This window comes from Corticium candelabrum, chromosome 11 (genome assembly GCF_963422355.1).
Source record: "Corticium candelabrum chromosome 11, ooCorCand1.1, whole genome shotgun sequence".
Taxonomy (NCBI): Eukaryota; Metazoa; Porifera; class Homoscleromorpha; order Homosclerophorida; family Plakinidae; genus Corticium; species Corticium candelabrum.
Window position 1 is genome coordinate 6,933,989 of NC_085095.1, and position 18,838 is coordinate 6,952,826.

An 18,838-nucleotide genomic window follows, 5' to 3' on the forward strand; every position below is an offset into this window, starting at 1 on the left:
ATATCCGGGCTATTAGCTAATTATCCGGGTCGTCATAAGAAGGCGTGGAATGTTGCTACGGAGATAACTGGGGCCATGGCGGCCGATTTCAATGAAGAAGAAATTCCGGGTAAGGACGTTGTGCGGTGCAACTTGCGAGGCAGACGTCGAATTTATGACCAGTGTGTTTTCAGAATGCGGCGCCGTCTTCACGTTCGGCCGAACTCGTTTCGCAGAGAACATGAACAGCAAGTTTTGGATAAAAAACGACGCAATAATAGCCATCGCTTGCGGAGACGAACACAGCGCCGTTGTATCGTGTAAGTCCCATGACAAACAAGTCTAGTAGGCAAGATTAAGCCTTCCAGTCGACACAATTAGTGATCACGTGACTTCATTTACTAGATTTTCGTGATTGTGCTTTAGTTAGTTTCTATGCGTGCTGTATGTTTGACATGATTGTTGCTTTCTTGTGATATTTGAAGCGTTTTTTAGTCTCTGGTTGTTGTGGTTTAGCGTCTGGCCGCCTGTACACGTTTGGGTCGAATGATTGGGGACAGTTGGGTCATGGACACAGCAAAGTGTGCAGCAAACCGACGTTTGTGAAAGGTCCGCCGCGTCGCTGCTTGCTTTGGAAGTCGTGTTTGTGTGTGTGTGAGTTTGTGTTTGCGTTTAGCTCTGAAGCAGGAGAAAGTCATGTTGGTGGCATGTGGTCGCTCGCACACCCTAGTTGCTACAGGTTAGTTTCCTTCTGTCTGTTTATCTTTCCGTTTGTCTACCTTTTTGTTTGACATCAGTGGCATATATTATTGTAAACGGAACTGTGTAGTTACATAAAGAACTGGAATAATTGAGTTTAATTGATCTAGTGGCCCCAAAATGGCCACATGTGCTGTATGCAACTATTTCTCTAAGACTGTCCGCACTAGATATGAATCTTGTTTAGAATGGTCTAAACCGGTTTAGTTGAGGGCGTCAGCACTTGGCTGTCTCACATACAGGACCTGCTACGTTGTACAGCAACTCTCTCTCGTTCCTGGACTGTTTGAGGCGCTATCTTTCCAGAATGTTCCATAAGAGCATAAATAAGATTAAGAAGAGAGATGCACCAGTTAACGTGCGTTTGATAGTTAAACTTAAATAACTTGAACTAAACTACCTCTGAACTAGGTTTAGTGAAAGTTGTTTAAGTGGCCAACTAAACATATTTAGTGCTAATGCAGACAGGCTAAGTTCTAAACATGTGTAGATCTGAACAACTTTTAATGAAACTAGCTTAGTGTGGACACGGCTCATAGTTACATAAGGAACTGGAGTAATCAAGTTTAATCTAGTGGCTCCAAACTGGCCACATGTGCTGTACACAACCATTTCTCTAATAAAGAAAAACACGTTGTTTTTATCAGCTTATCAGGACTGAGTGGCTAGTAGCCCTCACAAACAATTGAGGTTATGAGAAGCCTTTTTAATGAGTCAGCCAGGTGAAGGAACAGATGGTTGTGCCTGTGAGACATGTCACATATTGAGTGGTTGGTTGGTTAGGTGGGAAGCCATTTGTAGAGTGAGATGAGTTGCCAGATGACAGTCAGTGAGTTAGTCATTCTTTACCTGTCAGTCGTGACAAGCCCTAGTTATATAAACTGGAGATTGGCCGTGTTGTTGGCTTCTTTAGGCACACCACTTGTGTTTACTCTGTTGCTTATTTTAATAAATATTACAAGGATGCTATGTGCTCGTGATTTCCTGTGAAGCTTTACTAGTAAATCCGAAGAGAACAAGTGGTGGTTTATCACAGGAAGCTGTAGCTGTGTAACTTGTACATGAGCTTGACAGTTTCTCAAGATCAGGGTTGATGCATTGATGTTAAAATTAGTTATTAATATTAATATACTCAAATTATTCATTATTAATATGTTAGGATTAGTTATTAATATTAACTAGTAATTGAAGCTGTGTTTCACAGCTATGAGCCTTCAAAGTCCTGAACACCAAGTACAATAGGAATAATTGTCGCACGAACCCACACGCTATGTTCTTCTTAAACCTGCTGTCTGTAAAATTTGTCTAAAATTGTACATTGCGAATGCTGTTTCACATGACCGCAAAGTTTGTAAATAGTCTTTAGTTGTTGAAGTAGAGTCATTGTATATGGGACATAAACGCTCATGGTTATGTAATGTTAGATTCCCATATAAATATCATAAAAGCAAGAAAACGATTGATTTCGCATGAGCAGTTGCAGGCATGTAAGTTCTGTTGTTTATTTCCGACATGACCTAACAATCGCAAACATGAATTGCCCTGTTTTGGTAAGAAAACTCTCTTATTAAAGTTTGCGCCTAGATTGGCTCTTCGTCCATTGTTGTTGGTTGCCATGTACGACATAAAGAAAATACTGTTTCCTGATTGGACCACACAAAGAAGGCATGGCACATTCCTGCAGCATGACAGACATAGTCAGCCAGCCAGCCACATAGCCCCCAGACCAGAAGTCGGTCCAGCCCTATACGTTTAGAGTACGCTACTTGCCAAGTCTCGTGACTTTTACAAAGTCCCTTTTTGTATGGCTCATAGATGAATAAAAACTAAGTAGCAGAGTGTGTAGATGAGGGTTGGAAATCTATAGACAGAGACGTCGTAGCAGATTTTTTTAGGGTGTGGTATCGTCGATTATGATCTCTCAACGACAGGAAACTTGTTTGCTAAGTACAGTTTCGATTATGTCAGCTTCTAGAGAAGGTTTTGTATTTGAAAAGATTCAACAGCGTTGACGATAACAATGACGACAAAGAAGGGGATAGTCAAGGCTCGAGAACTGGGTGTTTATACGGGGAGTTTCTTGCCAAAGTGCTTACCCTCAGTGTCCAAAGACCTGATATGCACTGGAAAAAGTGTCCGGTCTAGGGAGGTGTCCGGATCTTGGAGGTCTGGATTAGGGAGGTTTGAGTGTAGAGTGGAAAGACCTGCTAGCGTGTTCAATTGGGCACCTTTCCATTTCTGGATTGAATGAGCAGTTCCAAAACATTTCCGGAAATGGATAGACTGGAAAGGTATTTACACTGTTTGATTGGTAAACTTTTTCGTTTCCAGAAAAGGATAGAGAGGATAGACATGTAAACTTGCGTCTCTACTAACTTTGACCTTCTGAATCAACACGCTCGCTTACCCTAGCATTTCCAGACCACTATTTGCGCTTATTCTGGATTGCCCGCATCAAAGTTTCAAAGAATGGCAGCTGATTTCTTGTGTTTGGCAGAAAAACTCCCGAAGAGTTAGTATACATTCTAATAGATGAAACGGGTATGACAAAGCTCAACATATCTGTACAGTACTTGTACAACTGGGGTGATTATGACACAAAGGCACTGATTCTGCGCATGCGCATAGCTCTGTTATCGTCTCATCTATCTCGTTTTGGAAGAGTCATGTTCGATTGGTAAACATGCCTTGTCTCTTTCCACTCTATCCAACCTAGACTTTTCCAGAAAAAGATAGTCCCAAAGAATACGCCCCACATGGTCCTATGCAGCTAGCGCACTTGGTGTAGCAACCTGGCATGAAGGAGGACTGGGCACTTCGCTAAAGTAGTCATGTGTAATAGTCTGAACATAAGTCTAGTCAATACAGCACTCGATCAGACGAATTTCAGTTGTTCACTTAGAGGCACATGCGCTTCTATCAACTTGTTCTATTCTTGAAAAGGCCTGATTTCACATGATATGCATGCTTTGTGTGCAGTAATGCAGTAATATTAATATGCTCACTCGTCTAATGTATTAAGAGATGCATCTCTCTAATACAACATTCTAATAAATATATTGAGATATCGTTACATGTTGGACTGTTGCTCTATAGCTCAATCACCATTTAACCATTTCATCTGTTTATAGAGTCTGGCTGTCTCTATTCTTTTGGTGCCGGAAGTGAAGGGCAATTGGGTCTTGATTTAATACAAAATGTCAACGCACCGCATCGCATTGACACAGTAGGAAAACAGCAATACAAAATGCTTTCCTGCGGAACCGAACACTCAGCCGCTCTAACAAGTCACTCTGATCTGACCATACGAACGTCGACGTATCTGACTGTTGTTTTGTGTAGCCAACGGTTGTCTGTATGTTTGGGGATCGGATTCGGAAGGTCAACTGGGACTGGAGTGTGATGAGTGTAGGACACCAGCTGTACTGGATATTGGTTGTAAAGTAAAGTACGTGGCATGTGGATATTACCACACAGCTATCGTTTCTGGTGAGACGGTCAATGAACATTATTAAGCTAATCTAACAGCTTACTGTTTGTTTGCTTGCTCGATTGTTGGTGTAGAGTGGGTTATCACACATGGATGACAAACGCATGGACAGACAGACAGATGGACAGAGATAGATGAATGGCAGACAGACAGACAGACAGACAAATGGACAGCCAGCCAGCCAGCCAGATGGACAGACAGACAGACAGTTGGACAGCCAGCCATCCAGCCAGATGGACAGACAGACAGAGGGACAGACAGCCAGCCAGATGGACAGACAGACATACAGACAGAGGCACAGACGGACAGAGAAATGTGTTGAGAAAATGACTAACTGACTGACAGACACCCAGACTGACAGAGAAACAGATACACAGACACATGGATGCATCCTTCCATCCAGACATACCTGGCATGTAGGCAGGTGAGTCAATGGTTCAATGAACAGGCAGGGTGGACAAACAGGTAAACAGTCGACAGTTTTTATTAACTGTGTATTAAAATAGTATGCTTGTCAATATTTTTTGAGACAGTTTTATTGTAGGTTAATTAGTTAATTAATTAATTTATTTATTTAAGTGCTTGGCATATATCTCATGATCCACAGTACATTATGGACTTTGTAGTGACAGAATCTGTCTGTCTGTCTGTCTGTGTGTTTGTCTGTTAAGTAATTAATTAATTAATTAATATAGTGCCGTGTGTTTTGCTAGAGGATGGTAAGTTGTATACGTGTGGCGAAGCTGATGGCGGGAAGCTTGGTCTGCCTGATCAGCTTGACTCTTGTGTTCGACCTCGACGTGTAGCAGCAATGAAAGAAAAAGTTTGTGCAGTGGCGTGCGGAAACAGTCACACAGCAGTGTCTACAGGTAATGTTTACAGAGGTGACAGACAGACAGACAGACAGACAGACAGATGGAGTAGTCTTTAGTTGCTTTGCTTAGATGGTGTATAATAGTTCAATGTTTGAGAATATATGTATTGACGGACAGATGGACAGACAGACAGATGGATAGACAGACAGACAGATAGACAGACAGACAGACAGATGGACGGACAGACAGATAGACAGACTGTGAGACAGACAGACAGACAGATAATTTATTCTCATGCAGATTCTACTTGTACATATGCTGGGAATTTGAAAATACAAATCAGTCCTTGCAAACAACAAAAAAGTCATTAACTATTGGACTTGACTTTGAATGTCAAAATCAAATAATCTATCTAAATCATCATGATTAGGTGACAGTTTTGAAAGTTTTCTAAGGATAACTTTGGCATTGCACCTTTGCAGAATTGTAGAAAATCTTTTTCTCCAATACGACATGAACATGGAAGCATTAAAATTGGCTTCTGGATTTACTGACTGTTGTGACAAATGCTGCAAAAATTCTCTGCCTTTGTGCCCCACTTCCCAACAGACAGATTGACAGACTGTGAGACAGACAGACAGTATAGCATACAATGTGTTGTCATTGCTACTGTAGTTGAAGTTGTTTCACATTGTCAGAGTCTGGAAAGGTGTACATGATTGGCAGCGGTGACTGTGGACAGCTGGGATTGGGGACGAGTATACTGAACTGCGACATGCTACAGCTGGTAAATATAATGAAGCAAATCACTACAATTTCGTGCGGAGAAAACCACACAGCTTGCATCACAGGTTAGAGTATAAGTGTTGAGGTGTGTGTGTGTGTGTGTGTGTGTGTGTGTGTGTGTGTGTGTGTGTGTGTGTGTGTGTTTGTGTGTGTGTGTGTGTGTGTGTGTGTCAGCATTGTGCGAAATAACGGCCGGACATCGGACATTTACCGACCAAACGAAGCATTTGTCCGGCCATTCGTGATTTCGCCGGACATTTGTCCAGTGGCGTAGCGGCAGGTGTGGAATTCCATATGAGCAACCCACATCCTTGCACATCCCAGTGTCATGTCAACAAACGTAGTTTCCGCAGTTTGCGCATGAAACAAACGCAAACAGCCACACGTCGTACGCGTACTGTATAGCTGAACGTGTATTTTGTCAAATCCCGGATGTGGGCGCTCAAGTACACACTGGGGCTCTGAGGTGCGCAACAAAAATGCAGCAAACAGCCACGGGCCGTACACCGTGAACGCAGCAGGATAGGAAACTCAGAGATACTTGCGTGTAATGTTTCCTGTAGGGGCTATAAGAACCTGAAGATGATTAGGTTGATAGGATAGCACGAAGTCCTTGAACTAAAAACTGCCACTAGTATAGCGTAGTGCATGTTCTTCAGTTTCCACGTCTAGAGGTATGGTGCATATGCAGATGAAGATGACGTTCCAAAACTCACTGGGTAGGACACGCCAACGGAAGTCAAAAGGAGGAGGGGCTGGCTGCATGAGACAGGGCATGCAGAAATTTACACGGATGGGTTTGTAGCCATGCAGGGCAGAGTCGAGGAAGCGATGAGAGTCTGTCTCTCTCTTCATTGCTATCTCAAACAATGGCCACTTTTTAGTCAGACTAGTAATTTGTCAGGTGGGTTGTACTGATTGCATGCATATGACTCTTTTATCAAAGGCATGCAACATCAAAGTGTCATCTAGAGCCATGAAACCTAGCACTTGGTCAAGCATCCTCAAGCTATGCGGTGGCAAGTGTCCTTTATCAACCTGTTCGTGCAGTGTATTCTAAGAAATTTGGTTTGGCAACACAAATACATGGACACGTGTACCAACATTGAATTACTGCGGCAACCCATGATAATTGTCATGAATTGATCCACTACAGTAACCATCAACTAGATCTGAATGGGGAAACATATGCCTCCACCCAGACCACTTTGTTTCTTGTGCTTGTGTGTCCAGTGTGGTGGACTGAGATGTTGGAAAAAGATGTGGTGGGATCAGTGTGCGTACACGTTCGCTTGAACGTGTCATTGCTACACTCTTCAAGGAGGTGTTGCAAGGTCTTTACTCCCAAGCAGGTGTCCATTGGACACGGCAAGAATGCATATAACCCTTGCGGTTGAAACTTTTGGTCTTTGGTTGTCTCACAGCCTCGACGTTTTGAAATCAATTGCACGGAGATCAGCACTGCATAATCACCTGACCGTTAGCCAAGCCACCTCACACCTCCATGAACAGTTGTCCATCAAACTTTGGCTTTATAATTCTAAGATGGTTTTAGAGAGGCTAGCATTCGAGAGTAGGGAAGATATTTTGGGGTTAATTTGAGATAGTTGTGTTGGGTTTGGGTTTGGGAAACTATAATAGAATAGAGAAAATGTATTGATAAATATATATATATATATATAAATATGATGAATTGTAAGTGATAAGTAGTATATTTGCCAGGATTGGAGTGTCCGACCAGACGTTTCTAATGTCCGGCAAATTTTTTCATTGACAGGACATGATGTCTGGTGGTCAGTCAAAGACTATTTCGCACACTGTGTGTGTGTGTGTGGTGTGTGTGTGTGTGTGTGTGTGTGTGTGTGTGTGTGTGTGTGTGTGTGTGTGTGTGTGTGTGTGTGTGTGTGTGTGTGTGTGTGTGTGTGTGTGTGTGTGTGTGTGTGTGTGTGTGTGTGTGTGTGTGTGTGTGTGTGTGTGTGTGTGTGTGTAACTGTCTGTGTGTGTGCCCGTTCCAGACACTGGACATTTATTAACTTGTGGCAATGGCAAACACGGTAAACTTGGACACGGAGACAACAACTTTCACAACACATTCACTCTCACGAGAGTCAAACGATTTGTCAAGTTCACAGTCAAACAAGCATGTCACTCCTACATCACACACAACACATCAATTACTGATGTTCACTCTTTTCTAGGTTGCATGTGGTGGCTGTCATATGCTTGTCATTGCCGTTCCTAATAGGCAAGATGAGTCGGACAGTGAAGAATCGGTGGCGATGAGTTCAGGTAGATGGCAGGATGCCAGTGAATTGATGGGGTCTAAGTCTGTGTCACCTCGTCAGTCGTTATCAGCAAGGGATAGAAGGAGATCTCAAAATGCTGTAAGAGATTTTTGAGTATTAGAATAGTGTGTGTGTGTGTGTGTGTGTGTGTGTGTGCACGCACGCACGTATGTCATTGTTTGTTGGTGTAGGCTCAAGGTCCTCTATTTTCCCTCCAACCCATCGGTCGTGCATCTCTCCAGCCACTCGATAGTCTGAACGGCTTAATTGATTCCTCAAATTCAAGATCGGTTGATAGACACACAGTCGCCAAGTTTGAAAAACCAAAACTACCCGATATTTCTGTTCCCTCCCATTTTCCTCACCAAGTCGGCATCGCTTCAGTTAAACCAAATGCAGACGAAGACGTCCCGGAAGTGAGTGAAGAGAGTGGACTGTCGGAGAGTGAAAACGAGGAAGAAACAGAGAGACACGATAGTAACAGAACAAGTAGAAATGAGACTGAACAAACGATAGTTCAAAGACTTGATGTGGATGATGAAGACGAGGGCGAAACAGAAGATGAAGACGAGGAAGAAGAGGAAGATGAAGATGATGAAGATGAAGATGAAGAGGATGATGATGACGAAGATGATGATGATGAGGGAAATGAGGATGTAAAGCAAACGGAGAGTCCATCAGCTCAAGGATTGTCTACAACTAGTGATGATCATGATGGTGGTGGAGTAGAGAGTGGAAAGGATGATGAAGAGGAGACGAGCAGACAGAATAGACGTGACGACGATGACGACAAAGGTAAACGAAACGAAACCAAGAATAAATCAGAGACAACACCGTCCCAGTCTCGCTTCTCAAAGGTATGATATACTTGGTATATACATGGTTCTTTCAATATGTGTGCATGCATATTAGTCTGTCTGTCTGTCTATCTGCTGTATGTGTCTGTCCATTGTCTGTCTCTCTGTTTGTCTATTTGCTGTATGTGTGTGTCCATTGTCTGCCTGTCTATCTGCTGTAGGTGTCTGTCCATTGTCTGTCTGTCTTTCTATTTGCTGTATGTGTGTGTCCATTGTCTGCCTGTCTATCTGCTGTAGGTGTCTGTCCATTGTCTGTCTGTCTTTCTATTTGCTGTATGTGTGTGTCCATTGTCTGTCTCTCTGTTTGTCTGTCTGTCTATCTGCTGTATGTGTCTGTCCATTGTCTGTCTATCAGCTGTATGTGTCTGTCCTTTGTCTGTCTGCTGTATGTCCATTGTCTGTCTGCTGCATGTGTCTGTCCATTGTCTGTCTGGCTGCTGTACGTGTCTGTCCATTGTCTGTCTGTCTGTCTGCTGTATGTGTCTGTCCAGTGTCTGTCTGTCTATCCTATTGCGTGTTGATCTGTCGTCTGTCTGATGATACTAACTCATACAAAGCATGTGAAAAGCACCACACTCTACGGATATAGGCGGAATTTATCCGTACAATCAAGGTTGTACAGTATACAGTAAATCTGTCTCCAGGCTGATTCATTTTTTCTTCGAAAATCAAATGTGAGTGTTCTTATTTTGTTGTGACTGTAGCTTAAGTTTTGGAAGAGAAAGAGAAAGGACGTGCAAGTACAAGACGACGGACAGTCATCTCAACAGTCACAAACCTCCTCAAACGTCTGCAACATCCTTTGAAATTTGCTCATGAGTAGGAAGGGTCACACGGTGAACGGTAAACACATGTGTACATACTACACACTGTATATGGATATAGTACAGTATATGTATGTAGTAGGATCATAGCTGTATAATAGTAGCAGAAACAGATGGATGGATGACACATACAGTAGGCAGTCACACCATCATGGAGTCTATGTTTGTCAATGAGTCTGTATTAGTCGTTCCTGTTGTGTTGTCTGTCCATGTATGCCTATCTGGTCATCCATCATGCTATGACATCACACACACACACACACACACTTCTGTTGAAGCACACAAACCAGCAAGTCAAGTGACAAGAAAACTATGAAAATGAAACCAACCAGTCTATACATAGGTTAATGGATTAGGTCCAGCCCAGCTAGTCGACATCACGTATGTTCAATTGCATACGATACCTGCTACTAAGTTATTTGCAAAACAATCTACATTTACAAAAGAAATTAATTAATAATAATTGATTTCAGAGTGACATTGAATCGAGTTGCTGAATAATTTCGATAAATGACGGCCTTCCTCTTGGGTTCTGTTCCCAGCATTTCAGCATGATTGAGTAGAGACGAGGAGGGCACATCTACAGTAATGCAAAACAAAATGGAGACATGCAAGTTGTCTCGGGCTGTAATGACTTCGTTCTTTTCCATCTGGGGGTGGAAGGCTTCAATAATCAGTTAAAAATGCAGTTTGACCCACAGTGTTAAAATCATATTGTAAATGTCTGGGTACTCGAGGGTACATCACAGTAAAGGCATGTCTTGCAACTACCATCTCTGCCACACGAAGTCCTGGGGTGAACCCTGAATGAGCTGTTTCTGAAGAAGCATACAGTGCAACAAGACCATCCGTAACACGGTTTCAAGTTGCACATACACATAATCATAATCATGACCCAGCTGTGTTTTTACGCCTGACTTTGTTAGGTAGTAGTCGCAGTTGTTTTCAATTTAACGTTAACTGGACAGACAGACAGACAGACAGACAGACAGACAGACACACACACACACACACACACACACACACACACTGCCACGAATGCTACAGGCAAAACTTTGTCACAACATTTCCAACGTGCACCTTACGTTAGGTTTAGTGAGACGATAATGATTATTGGTGACTTCCACAATCGTCTTCTCTCCTGTCCAGTCTCCATACGGTGTATCTCCAAATGCCATCACTTCCCACATCACGACACCGAAACTCCACACGTCTGATTCGGTTGTGTATTGCTGCTCGGTGAGCGCCTCTGGTGCTGCCCACTTTGTTGCTACACGACCACCCTAACAATCATTGATATTACAAGCAGTGCAAACCAAATCAGCTGACACTAACACACACATTACAAACAGGTAGACAGATAGACAGACAGAAGACGTAACTTGCACATCACCTTACTTGAGAAATATACATTGACTGCTGGTCGAGCTTTCGTGACAAACCAAAGTCTGCTATCTTGCAGCGTTCACTCCCCGAGACTAAAACGTTACGAGCAGCGAGATCCTAAAATAACATAACACGTCAACACACAAAATGACGAAACACCGAATGTCAAGACAAACAATCAGACAGACAGACACAAGATTGTTTTATTTGAATGCTTACTCTACCGATAACAAGCACTAACTTTATGCAAACAATAACAGTCAATGGACAAAATGTTGAATGTCTCTATCATATGAAAGTCATCGAAGTTGCACTTAGACAACTTTGACAACTTCTTAAAAATCACTCAAGAGTTGCAAGACTGTACAACTACAGACAGTTGCTTCCTCCATCTATCTCCAAAGTCTGTTTCATTGTTCCTTCCATGTTCATCTTTCGACTTCTTGGAGATCTTATTCAAATATTCTTCAGCCATAGGGCCCCAAAAGCCTATCTCCAGAATGCTGGTAAACAACCAGACAGACAAACAAACAGACAACCAGACAGACAGACAAACAACCAGACAGACAGACAAACAACCAGACAGACAGACAGACAAACAAACAACCAGATTGACAGACAATCACCAAGTGGTACATACAAGCAACACACCTACCCTATGAATAAACTTTCTCTGACTAAGATAAGCCATTCCGGCCACCACGTCCTTGACGTATTTCAGCAAGACTCCCAAACGCCGCCGATCCTGCACTTGTCGTAGAAACAAATCCAACGCACCGTTTTCCATCAACTCGATAATCAAATATGGAGGATTCACTACACAAACAACAGACACACTAAACGCAGAGACAACAGACACAATAACAGTTGCTGCTCCGCACCTTCCTGCACAATGCCATAAAAGCCGATTATGTTGGGATGATGCAGCTGGTTGATGATGTACGCCTCCTTGATGAAATCACTGAAATCCTTCTCGTTGTAGCTGAACTATCACACACTAAGTGTTAATAAACAATTGTCACAGATACTGTGCAAGAATGTTCCGCCCCAAAACAAAAATCATTTATATTAATGAGTCTAAATTTTATTTCTTAATATAAAATAGTTTAAATTCTATTAATATTAATTAATTCAAATATTGAAAATATCAGGTTGATATTAACCAGTTTTGTAGAACGGTCTTGCTCACCTTCAATACTTTTGCAGCAGCTGGTGTGTTGCCGACCTTATAAACTGCTTGATAAACAACAGAGAAATTGCCTGCAACAAGAAAGGATAATTTGTATTGTATGTCGTCCTACAGATAAAGTTATTGCTCAGAGTGTAAAACATGACTATTGCTGTCAGTTGACAAACGTAATTAAAGGAGAACTCTCACCAAAAACAACAATCTCTCCAATGAAAGCTGTCACTTCATGACACAACCCTCTGCAACCGTTTACTGCAGAAGAACGCATTGAAATTACCTGTGTGGGCGTGTTTAGTACCAGTATACGGCATGAGTGTAACTCTGATAGACCGATACCTGTGCACTTTTCAAGGTAAGGATTGTGAGACATACGGTGGGAAGTTGTGATTTATTAGCTAAAGCAAACTGGGACCCCAAACTTATCATGCAAGTATCGACTGTGTCAATACAACCATGGAGCCTCAAAAGGAGACCCTTCTTAGATTAGTTCATAGATCATGTCTTGCTGCATTTTGGGTGTATTAGGAGCACTTGGTATGGTTAAACCTAAAGTAGTTACTTCCAAACGAGGACAGAGAGTAAGACTTTGTGCTACATACGGGGAATCATTTGAACAACTTGTTACCCATTCTCTGCTTCTGTGGCTGTCTGGACCGTAAGTTTCCTGCATGAAGATACTAGGCCTTGCATCATTCTTTCAACAAGTTTTAGTATTTGGTGAGAGTTCTGCTTTAAACGACACAACACTTCAACAGATACCGTATAAGATGAAAAATTGGCAGGAAATTTATTTTGGCAGATTGAGTCGGATTTCTCAGCAAGCACCAAATCACGTGGATGAGGCCACACAATGGTAACGACTGCTTGTTGTCTGTTGTGCCTATAGTATACCCTAGATGTCTAGCAGAGATGTTAAACAGGAGCATGAGACAACTGTCTTGCAGTAAGAAATGGGTGTGGTCCCACCATGCCTACACATCCTAGTCCCGTTTCTGTCGCATGCAGCATGATCGTGCCTTTGACAATTGTGCAAACTTACAGTGTCTCTAGTTAGAAAATGGTGCCATGTAGGTATGATGTATTGCTCAGTCCGTTTGTATACGAAAGACGTCACAACACACCCTTACATGGTCTTGTTTCTATTCTTTTCCATACGTCAACCCTACATCTTTCTCATTCTTTCAAAATGTTTCTATACTTGTTTGCATTCTTTTCTGCATGAGCGTAGATATGCACAGCGGTAACGGTGTACGCGAGCAGATGTACAGTATGCACTTGCAATTGGTGAGGTGGACAGTGAGGCTAGAATCGACACAATACCTGTGTAGTGCTCGGTACAGGAAACGTGTAGGTTGGATTCGGTGCAAACGCAGTCAGAATTTAGAGAGAAACGCTAGCGGTAGCAGAGTGGCTTCAATCAGCATAAAGTCTTCGATGGCTGGAAGTGTTGCAGAGAGCGACGACATGTACAGTCTACACAGGGTTGGTGTGGGCGTGTGTTCGAATGAACGGGAAGGTGTAGCATTTGCGTCATCAAGAAATTTTATGCGCGGGGGGTCAGTTACTCAAGAGGGGACGTGACACTGCAATGACAAACTTGAGTAGTCATGGACATGCTCCGTTGCAAGCGCAGATGTTTGGTATAGAAATCAGCTTGTAGCATAAACGGTTGATATGACTGAACACAAACTCAACCCTACATACCAATGCGGTAGCGTTGGTGATGATCAAATGATGTCCAACCGCCAAAATAAATTCCCACCAATGTTTCATCTTATATGGTAGACAAAGATACAATATACGCAAACAAACAAATAAACAAATAAATAAATAAACAAACAAATAAACAAACAAATAAATAAACAAATAAATAAACAAACAAATAATAAATAAATAAACAAAAAAACAATAAATAAATAAATAAACAAGTAAATAAATAAGTAAATAATAAATAAATAAACAAATAAACAACAAACAAACAAATAAACAAATAAAAACAAACAAACAAATAAAAACAAACAAACAAATCTAAATAATTTTTTATGGTTATATATTTCTGATATATTTCTAAATATTGTCCATGTCAATAATACAGCAATCGCAGAAACTCAACAAACAAAGAAACAAATAAAAAACAAACAAATAAACAAATAAAAACAAACAAATAAACAAACAAATAAATAAGTAAATAAATAAATAAACAAATAAAAACAAACAAACAAATAAACAAATAAATAAACAAAAACAAGCCAACAAGCAGGCGATGCAATGTTACCTCTAGCTATCTCTTGTCGAAGAATCAATTTATCTCTGGGTATCCTCGGCAGCTGTTTAAGACAATCACGAATGTTTTCGTTTTGTGGAATACTAACTTCCCCTACAATACGACAAACACAAACACAATCACACACACACACACACACACACACACACACACATGTACATACAAATGTACACAAACAAACACACACACACACACGCACACACACACACACGTACATACAAATGTACACAAACACACACACACACACACACACACACACACACACACACACACACACACACACTTCCATCCACCAACCTTCTTCCCTTGCACCTGACGTTTGCCCCGGCAACCTCTCCACCAAACTGCTCGCTTGCACCAAAGAGTGATGCCTCCCTCGTCTCGACACAGGAGGAGTAAGACTGATCGGCTCCAAATACTCGCTCGAAAACGACTGATTATGACCAGTCAAGTGACGCAACGGAACTCTATCATAACGACTCATAACCGTCGACGGCTCCATATAAAAACCCTTGTCAGTGGGAGAAAAATCATTCATATCAACCCCGCCCTGAAGTGACATCGGAATGTATCCCTCATCGTCCACACTGATCACTCTTTGAAAACCCGGCCTAGTCAGTGACGTTCGTTGTCCAGCCACCATGTACACATTGTTGCCCTTGTCTTCTGGTTGTAAAACAATTGAGTCTTGTTTCGATAACGTGTCGTGGGATGAGCCGTTCACAGGGAGAGATGGCGTGTAGTGTAGAGAGCGATGAGAACGGTTCTCTGAGGATTGATGTGACGCGATGCCACTCAATGAATGAGATCGCTCTTTGTAGTCGAGCGAGTGAACTGGGCTGGCGACGTATCTCGAGTTCTGTGAATCAAAATGTGAAGAGAGTGGAGTGATTGATGGTTCGGTTGATCGCCTGTTTGATGATAGTATGTGTGTGTGAGGCGAGCTCACTGCGGCTTGTGCGTGAGAGTTGGGATGCGCTTGAGGAGGTGAATACATGGTGGGTAGTGTGTGTGATGGATGTGGAGTGAGGTCTATGTGAGATGGTCGTGACGGCGGTTGGAGTTGAGACACAGATGGCTGTACTGTTGACCTTGATGAGTCAATCGTATGTCTATGTTGCTGTAAATTTTACCAATAAGCAAAATATTTTAGCTAGAACTAAAAATCACTAGAATGGGCACACACACACACACACACACACACACACACACACACACACTGTGACACCCACACCCACACACACCAGGACTTGAAAAATTGGTCGTCAAGTCGTCAAATGACTACTAGAGCAGACCGAGGCTCACTTTCTCAGTATGCAGGCTGTACTGTACTGTACTGTACTGTACTGTACCATGCGCCACTTTGACGCTCACATTGGGACATTTGTTGTACAATGACATGTATGCGTAGTAATACACCAGCAACGTACGTTGACAAACTGCTCATATCCTGGATAATGAAACTTGCAGTAGTGTAGGAAGATGTTCACGAGCGGGGGGAGGGGAGGGGGAAGGGAGGGGAGGGGGCTGTACCGTAGAGCCCCATGAGTAACCAAAATCTACCTCGCTTGCAAGACTGTAAACAGATTTGCAAATATCAGTAGCATAGAAAATTTCAATTCTTACAGTGAGCGAAGGGGCTGTAGCCCCCCATCCCCCGTTCCTACTCCGATGAACTGGGAGTGCAAGAACCATCTCAGGATTCTGAAAAGTAAAGGCATGAAGTTTGTAACCAGGGAGCACACGAGGAAGTGGAGACAATGGTAAATCCTATAGGTCCAATAGGTAGATATGATTTTAGCAGCAAGAAACGGACAACTCCCACAATGTGATATGTGGAAGTCTGGTTGCAGTGGAAAATAGGGAATAATTTTGGGTCGGACAGACTGAGCCTAGGTAGGACATTCTTGTATGGTGTTACATGTATAACTAAGTGCCTCCCCTACTGCAGCCATTTTGCATGTAATTCTTAATAACCAACTTTCAAGAGAGAAATGGCGCTAAAAGCAGCTGAGATTTTCTCTGGATAAAGCATGCTAGGAGGCACCTAAGTTCATGAAATTAACAGTTACACCATTGGAAAGGCCATCACGTACTAAGAGACAAGTTTTACACTATCATATATACGTTTGGGTAGATGCTTTGTCCAAACACGTCCCAACACTGGTGCAGTATTTGGTGGGACAAACAACACATTTGGTGGGACATTGTCCTATGTCCTACAGTTATTTTCCACACTGGGTTGAAAGCCCAACTTGTTTTGACAAAAAGAGGTGGTACATATAATTCAATTAGCTATCACTATTATCTACTTGCCTCTGGGAAGATGTCTAACTCTAACACATCGTATCTATTGGCTCAGCGGTAATGTGTTGAATACTAGTGTGTTGGATACTTTCGGTTGCATGCCATTGTGGGAATATGCTTGCACTGCACTGAATTCTAGAAGGCCGTACAAAATGGCGGCATACCACTAGACACAATGATTGATATCAACATGACGTCATAGGCTAAAAAATTTGACGACCTAAAATGTTTGGAAACTCATCAAATGACAACTAGTTGAACCGATTTCTTTAGCCCTGCACACACACACACACACACACACACACACACACACACACACACACAACACAGTGATACACACAGTGACACACACACACACACACACACACACACACACACACACACACACACACACACACACACACACACAAACAAATCGTTAACAATTTCAAGGTTTCTACACTTACCTGTAGATTGGCGGTCGAACCAGGCTTGAGGGCCTCCATCCATTCAATCAAATCCTCTTGGGTCGACGCAACGAGCGTCCACGTTCCCCCCTTCCGCAATTGAACGTCAAACGATAGTTGACCAATGTCCCGGATACTGACGTCTTTTATATCTGACACAAGCGGCGACTTCTTCGGTATCGTATCCTGAGCGACGAGAACGAGTGAGGAGACACGCAGAAAAGAATGTAAATACAAAAGTGTTAGAAATGAGTGAGAAATACGAGAGTCTCACGTGTTCGGTCTGGAGCTGTTGAAAATACGTCGCGTTCAGTCGGAAATAATAACTCGTTAGCTGTTTGTCTCCGCCGAGACTCTTCCAGCCTCCTTTCAATTTGCGGAGGTAACCGCCTTTCGTGCGAATCATCATGCATGCAGTTGTGAAAGCGTAAGACCCCGTATGATTGACGTCAACGCACTTACGTCATTCTAGGAAAGCTGTAAAAATAGCTTTCTGTGAATATTCAGTTGTCTGCATAATACGTGTATTTAGAGACCTAGACAGTCTAGCATACAAGCGAGCATTTGAAGAATGTTAGGTCACGCCGTCAACGCTAACAAATTATCGTATTAGCTCTAGACCAGAGTCAAAAAATCACTAAGTGTTTCTTACCGTGGTCTCGCATGGTGTAAGTGCTTCTATAGGCTCTGGGGAGAGTCTCCACGTGCGATTGATCGTACACGTGCGTGTTGCGGCGTGACACGTGCGACGCATGCGAGTGACACGCGACCGTGCACGTGACACTGTTCCGTACGCATACCACAGACACGTGCGTGCAACCCTTGTCTCAGCATTGATTTGATTATCAAACACTACATTGATTTGATTTTTTCATACAAATATCCTGCCTAATCTGAAGTGCAATGAACACATTCTTTTGAGAAATAGTACACAACTTACATCAACTTTCCTCCAGAAAGTCACTCAGGATTGTGTCTTCATACTCGCTAAGTGATTTGGAGAGTTGCAATTTTGATGGTAATATTGTACATTTATTTTCAATTTTGCAGTTCTCTCTGCTGTTGGGAAGGTGATCTATTGGCGTTCCTAGTCTCTCCAGTGATGCTACGAGCTGACTCACCACACCATCATCCTAGCAAGATGACTATTCTTTAGACAATGCAGTTCCTATACTATGTGTGTTTGCTTGTCTGTCTGTCTGTGTCTGTCCGTCTGTTTCTCTGTCTGTCTGTGCGTCTGTCTGTCTGTGTGTCTGTCTGTCTGTGTGTGTGTGTCTGTCTCTCTGTCTGTCTATCTGTCTGTCTGTGAGTGTGTTTCTCAATCTATCCGACGTTGCATCAGTTGTTACTTACTACTCTTGCTGCTGTTAGTCTCTTTCTCACTCCAGAAACAGCTCGAGACACATATGGTTGAAACACCAGTGAATCCAG

The 18,838-nt window shown here is 42.4% G+C and overlaps 3 protein-coding genes across 3 annotated transcripts in view; 1 reads left to right on the forward strand and 2 right to left on the reverse strand.

Annotated features, from left to right (window-relative positions):
- Window positions 1-42: 42 nt before the first annotated feature.
- Window positions 43-9,969, forward strand: LOC134187044 (X-linked retinitis pigmentosa GTPase regulator-like). Its single transcript, XM_062655159.1, has 12 exons — window positions 43-109; window positions 174-299; window positions 496-588; window positions 656-718; window positions 3,870-4,025; window positions 4,081-4,227; window positions 4,942-5,097; window positions 5,742-5,894; window positions 7,845-7,969; window positions 8,028-8,213; window positions 8,306-8,971; window positions 9,676-9,969. The coding sequence occupies exons 1-12, from the start codon at window positions 76-78 to the stop codon at window positions 9,775-9,777; spliced, it is 2,007 nt and encodes a 668-aa protein (XP_062511143.1). The 5' UTR covers window positions 43-75; the 3' UTR covers window positions 9,778-9,969.
- Window positions 9,970-10,089: 120 nt separating this feature from the next.
- Window positions 10,090-17,827, reverse strand: LOC134187366 (discoidin domain-containing receptor 2-like). The gene is made up of 10 exons (XM_062655484.1): window positions 17,682-17,827; window positions 17,408-17,593; window positions 14,952-15,774; window positions 14,646-14,747; window positions 12,371-12,441; window positions 12,063-12,168; window positions 11,837-11,997; window positions 11,194-11,298; window positions 10,881-11,078; window positions 10,090-10,375 (listed from the first exon to the last, which is right to left on the reverse strand). Exons 1-10 carry the CDS (start codon window positions 17,814-17,816, stop codon window positions 10,265-10,267), a joined length of 1,998 nt encoding a protein of 665 aa, XP_062511468.1. The 5' UTR covers window positions 17,817-17,827; the 3' UTR covers window positions 10,090-10,264.
- A 422-nt stretch (window positions 17,828-18,249) lies between these two features.
- The window catches only part of LOC134186729 (protein dopey-1-like), a 12,015-nt gene continuing 11,426 nt past the window's right edge, over window positions 18,250-18,838 (reverse strand). The window contains exons 25-26 of the mRNA XM_062654761.1: window positions 18,761-18,838; window positions 18,250-18,540 (exon numbers count right to left, since the gene is read on the reverse strand). The exon at window positions 18,761-18,838 is cut by the window's right edge and continues 40 nt beyond it. Coding sequence (XP_062510745.1) covers window positions 18,349-18,540; window positions 18,761-18,838 — 270 coding nt within the window. The 3' untranslated portion in view covers window positions 18,250-18,348. The remainder of the gene's footprint in view (window positions 18,541-18,760) is intronic.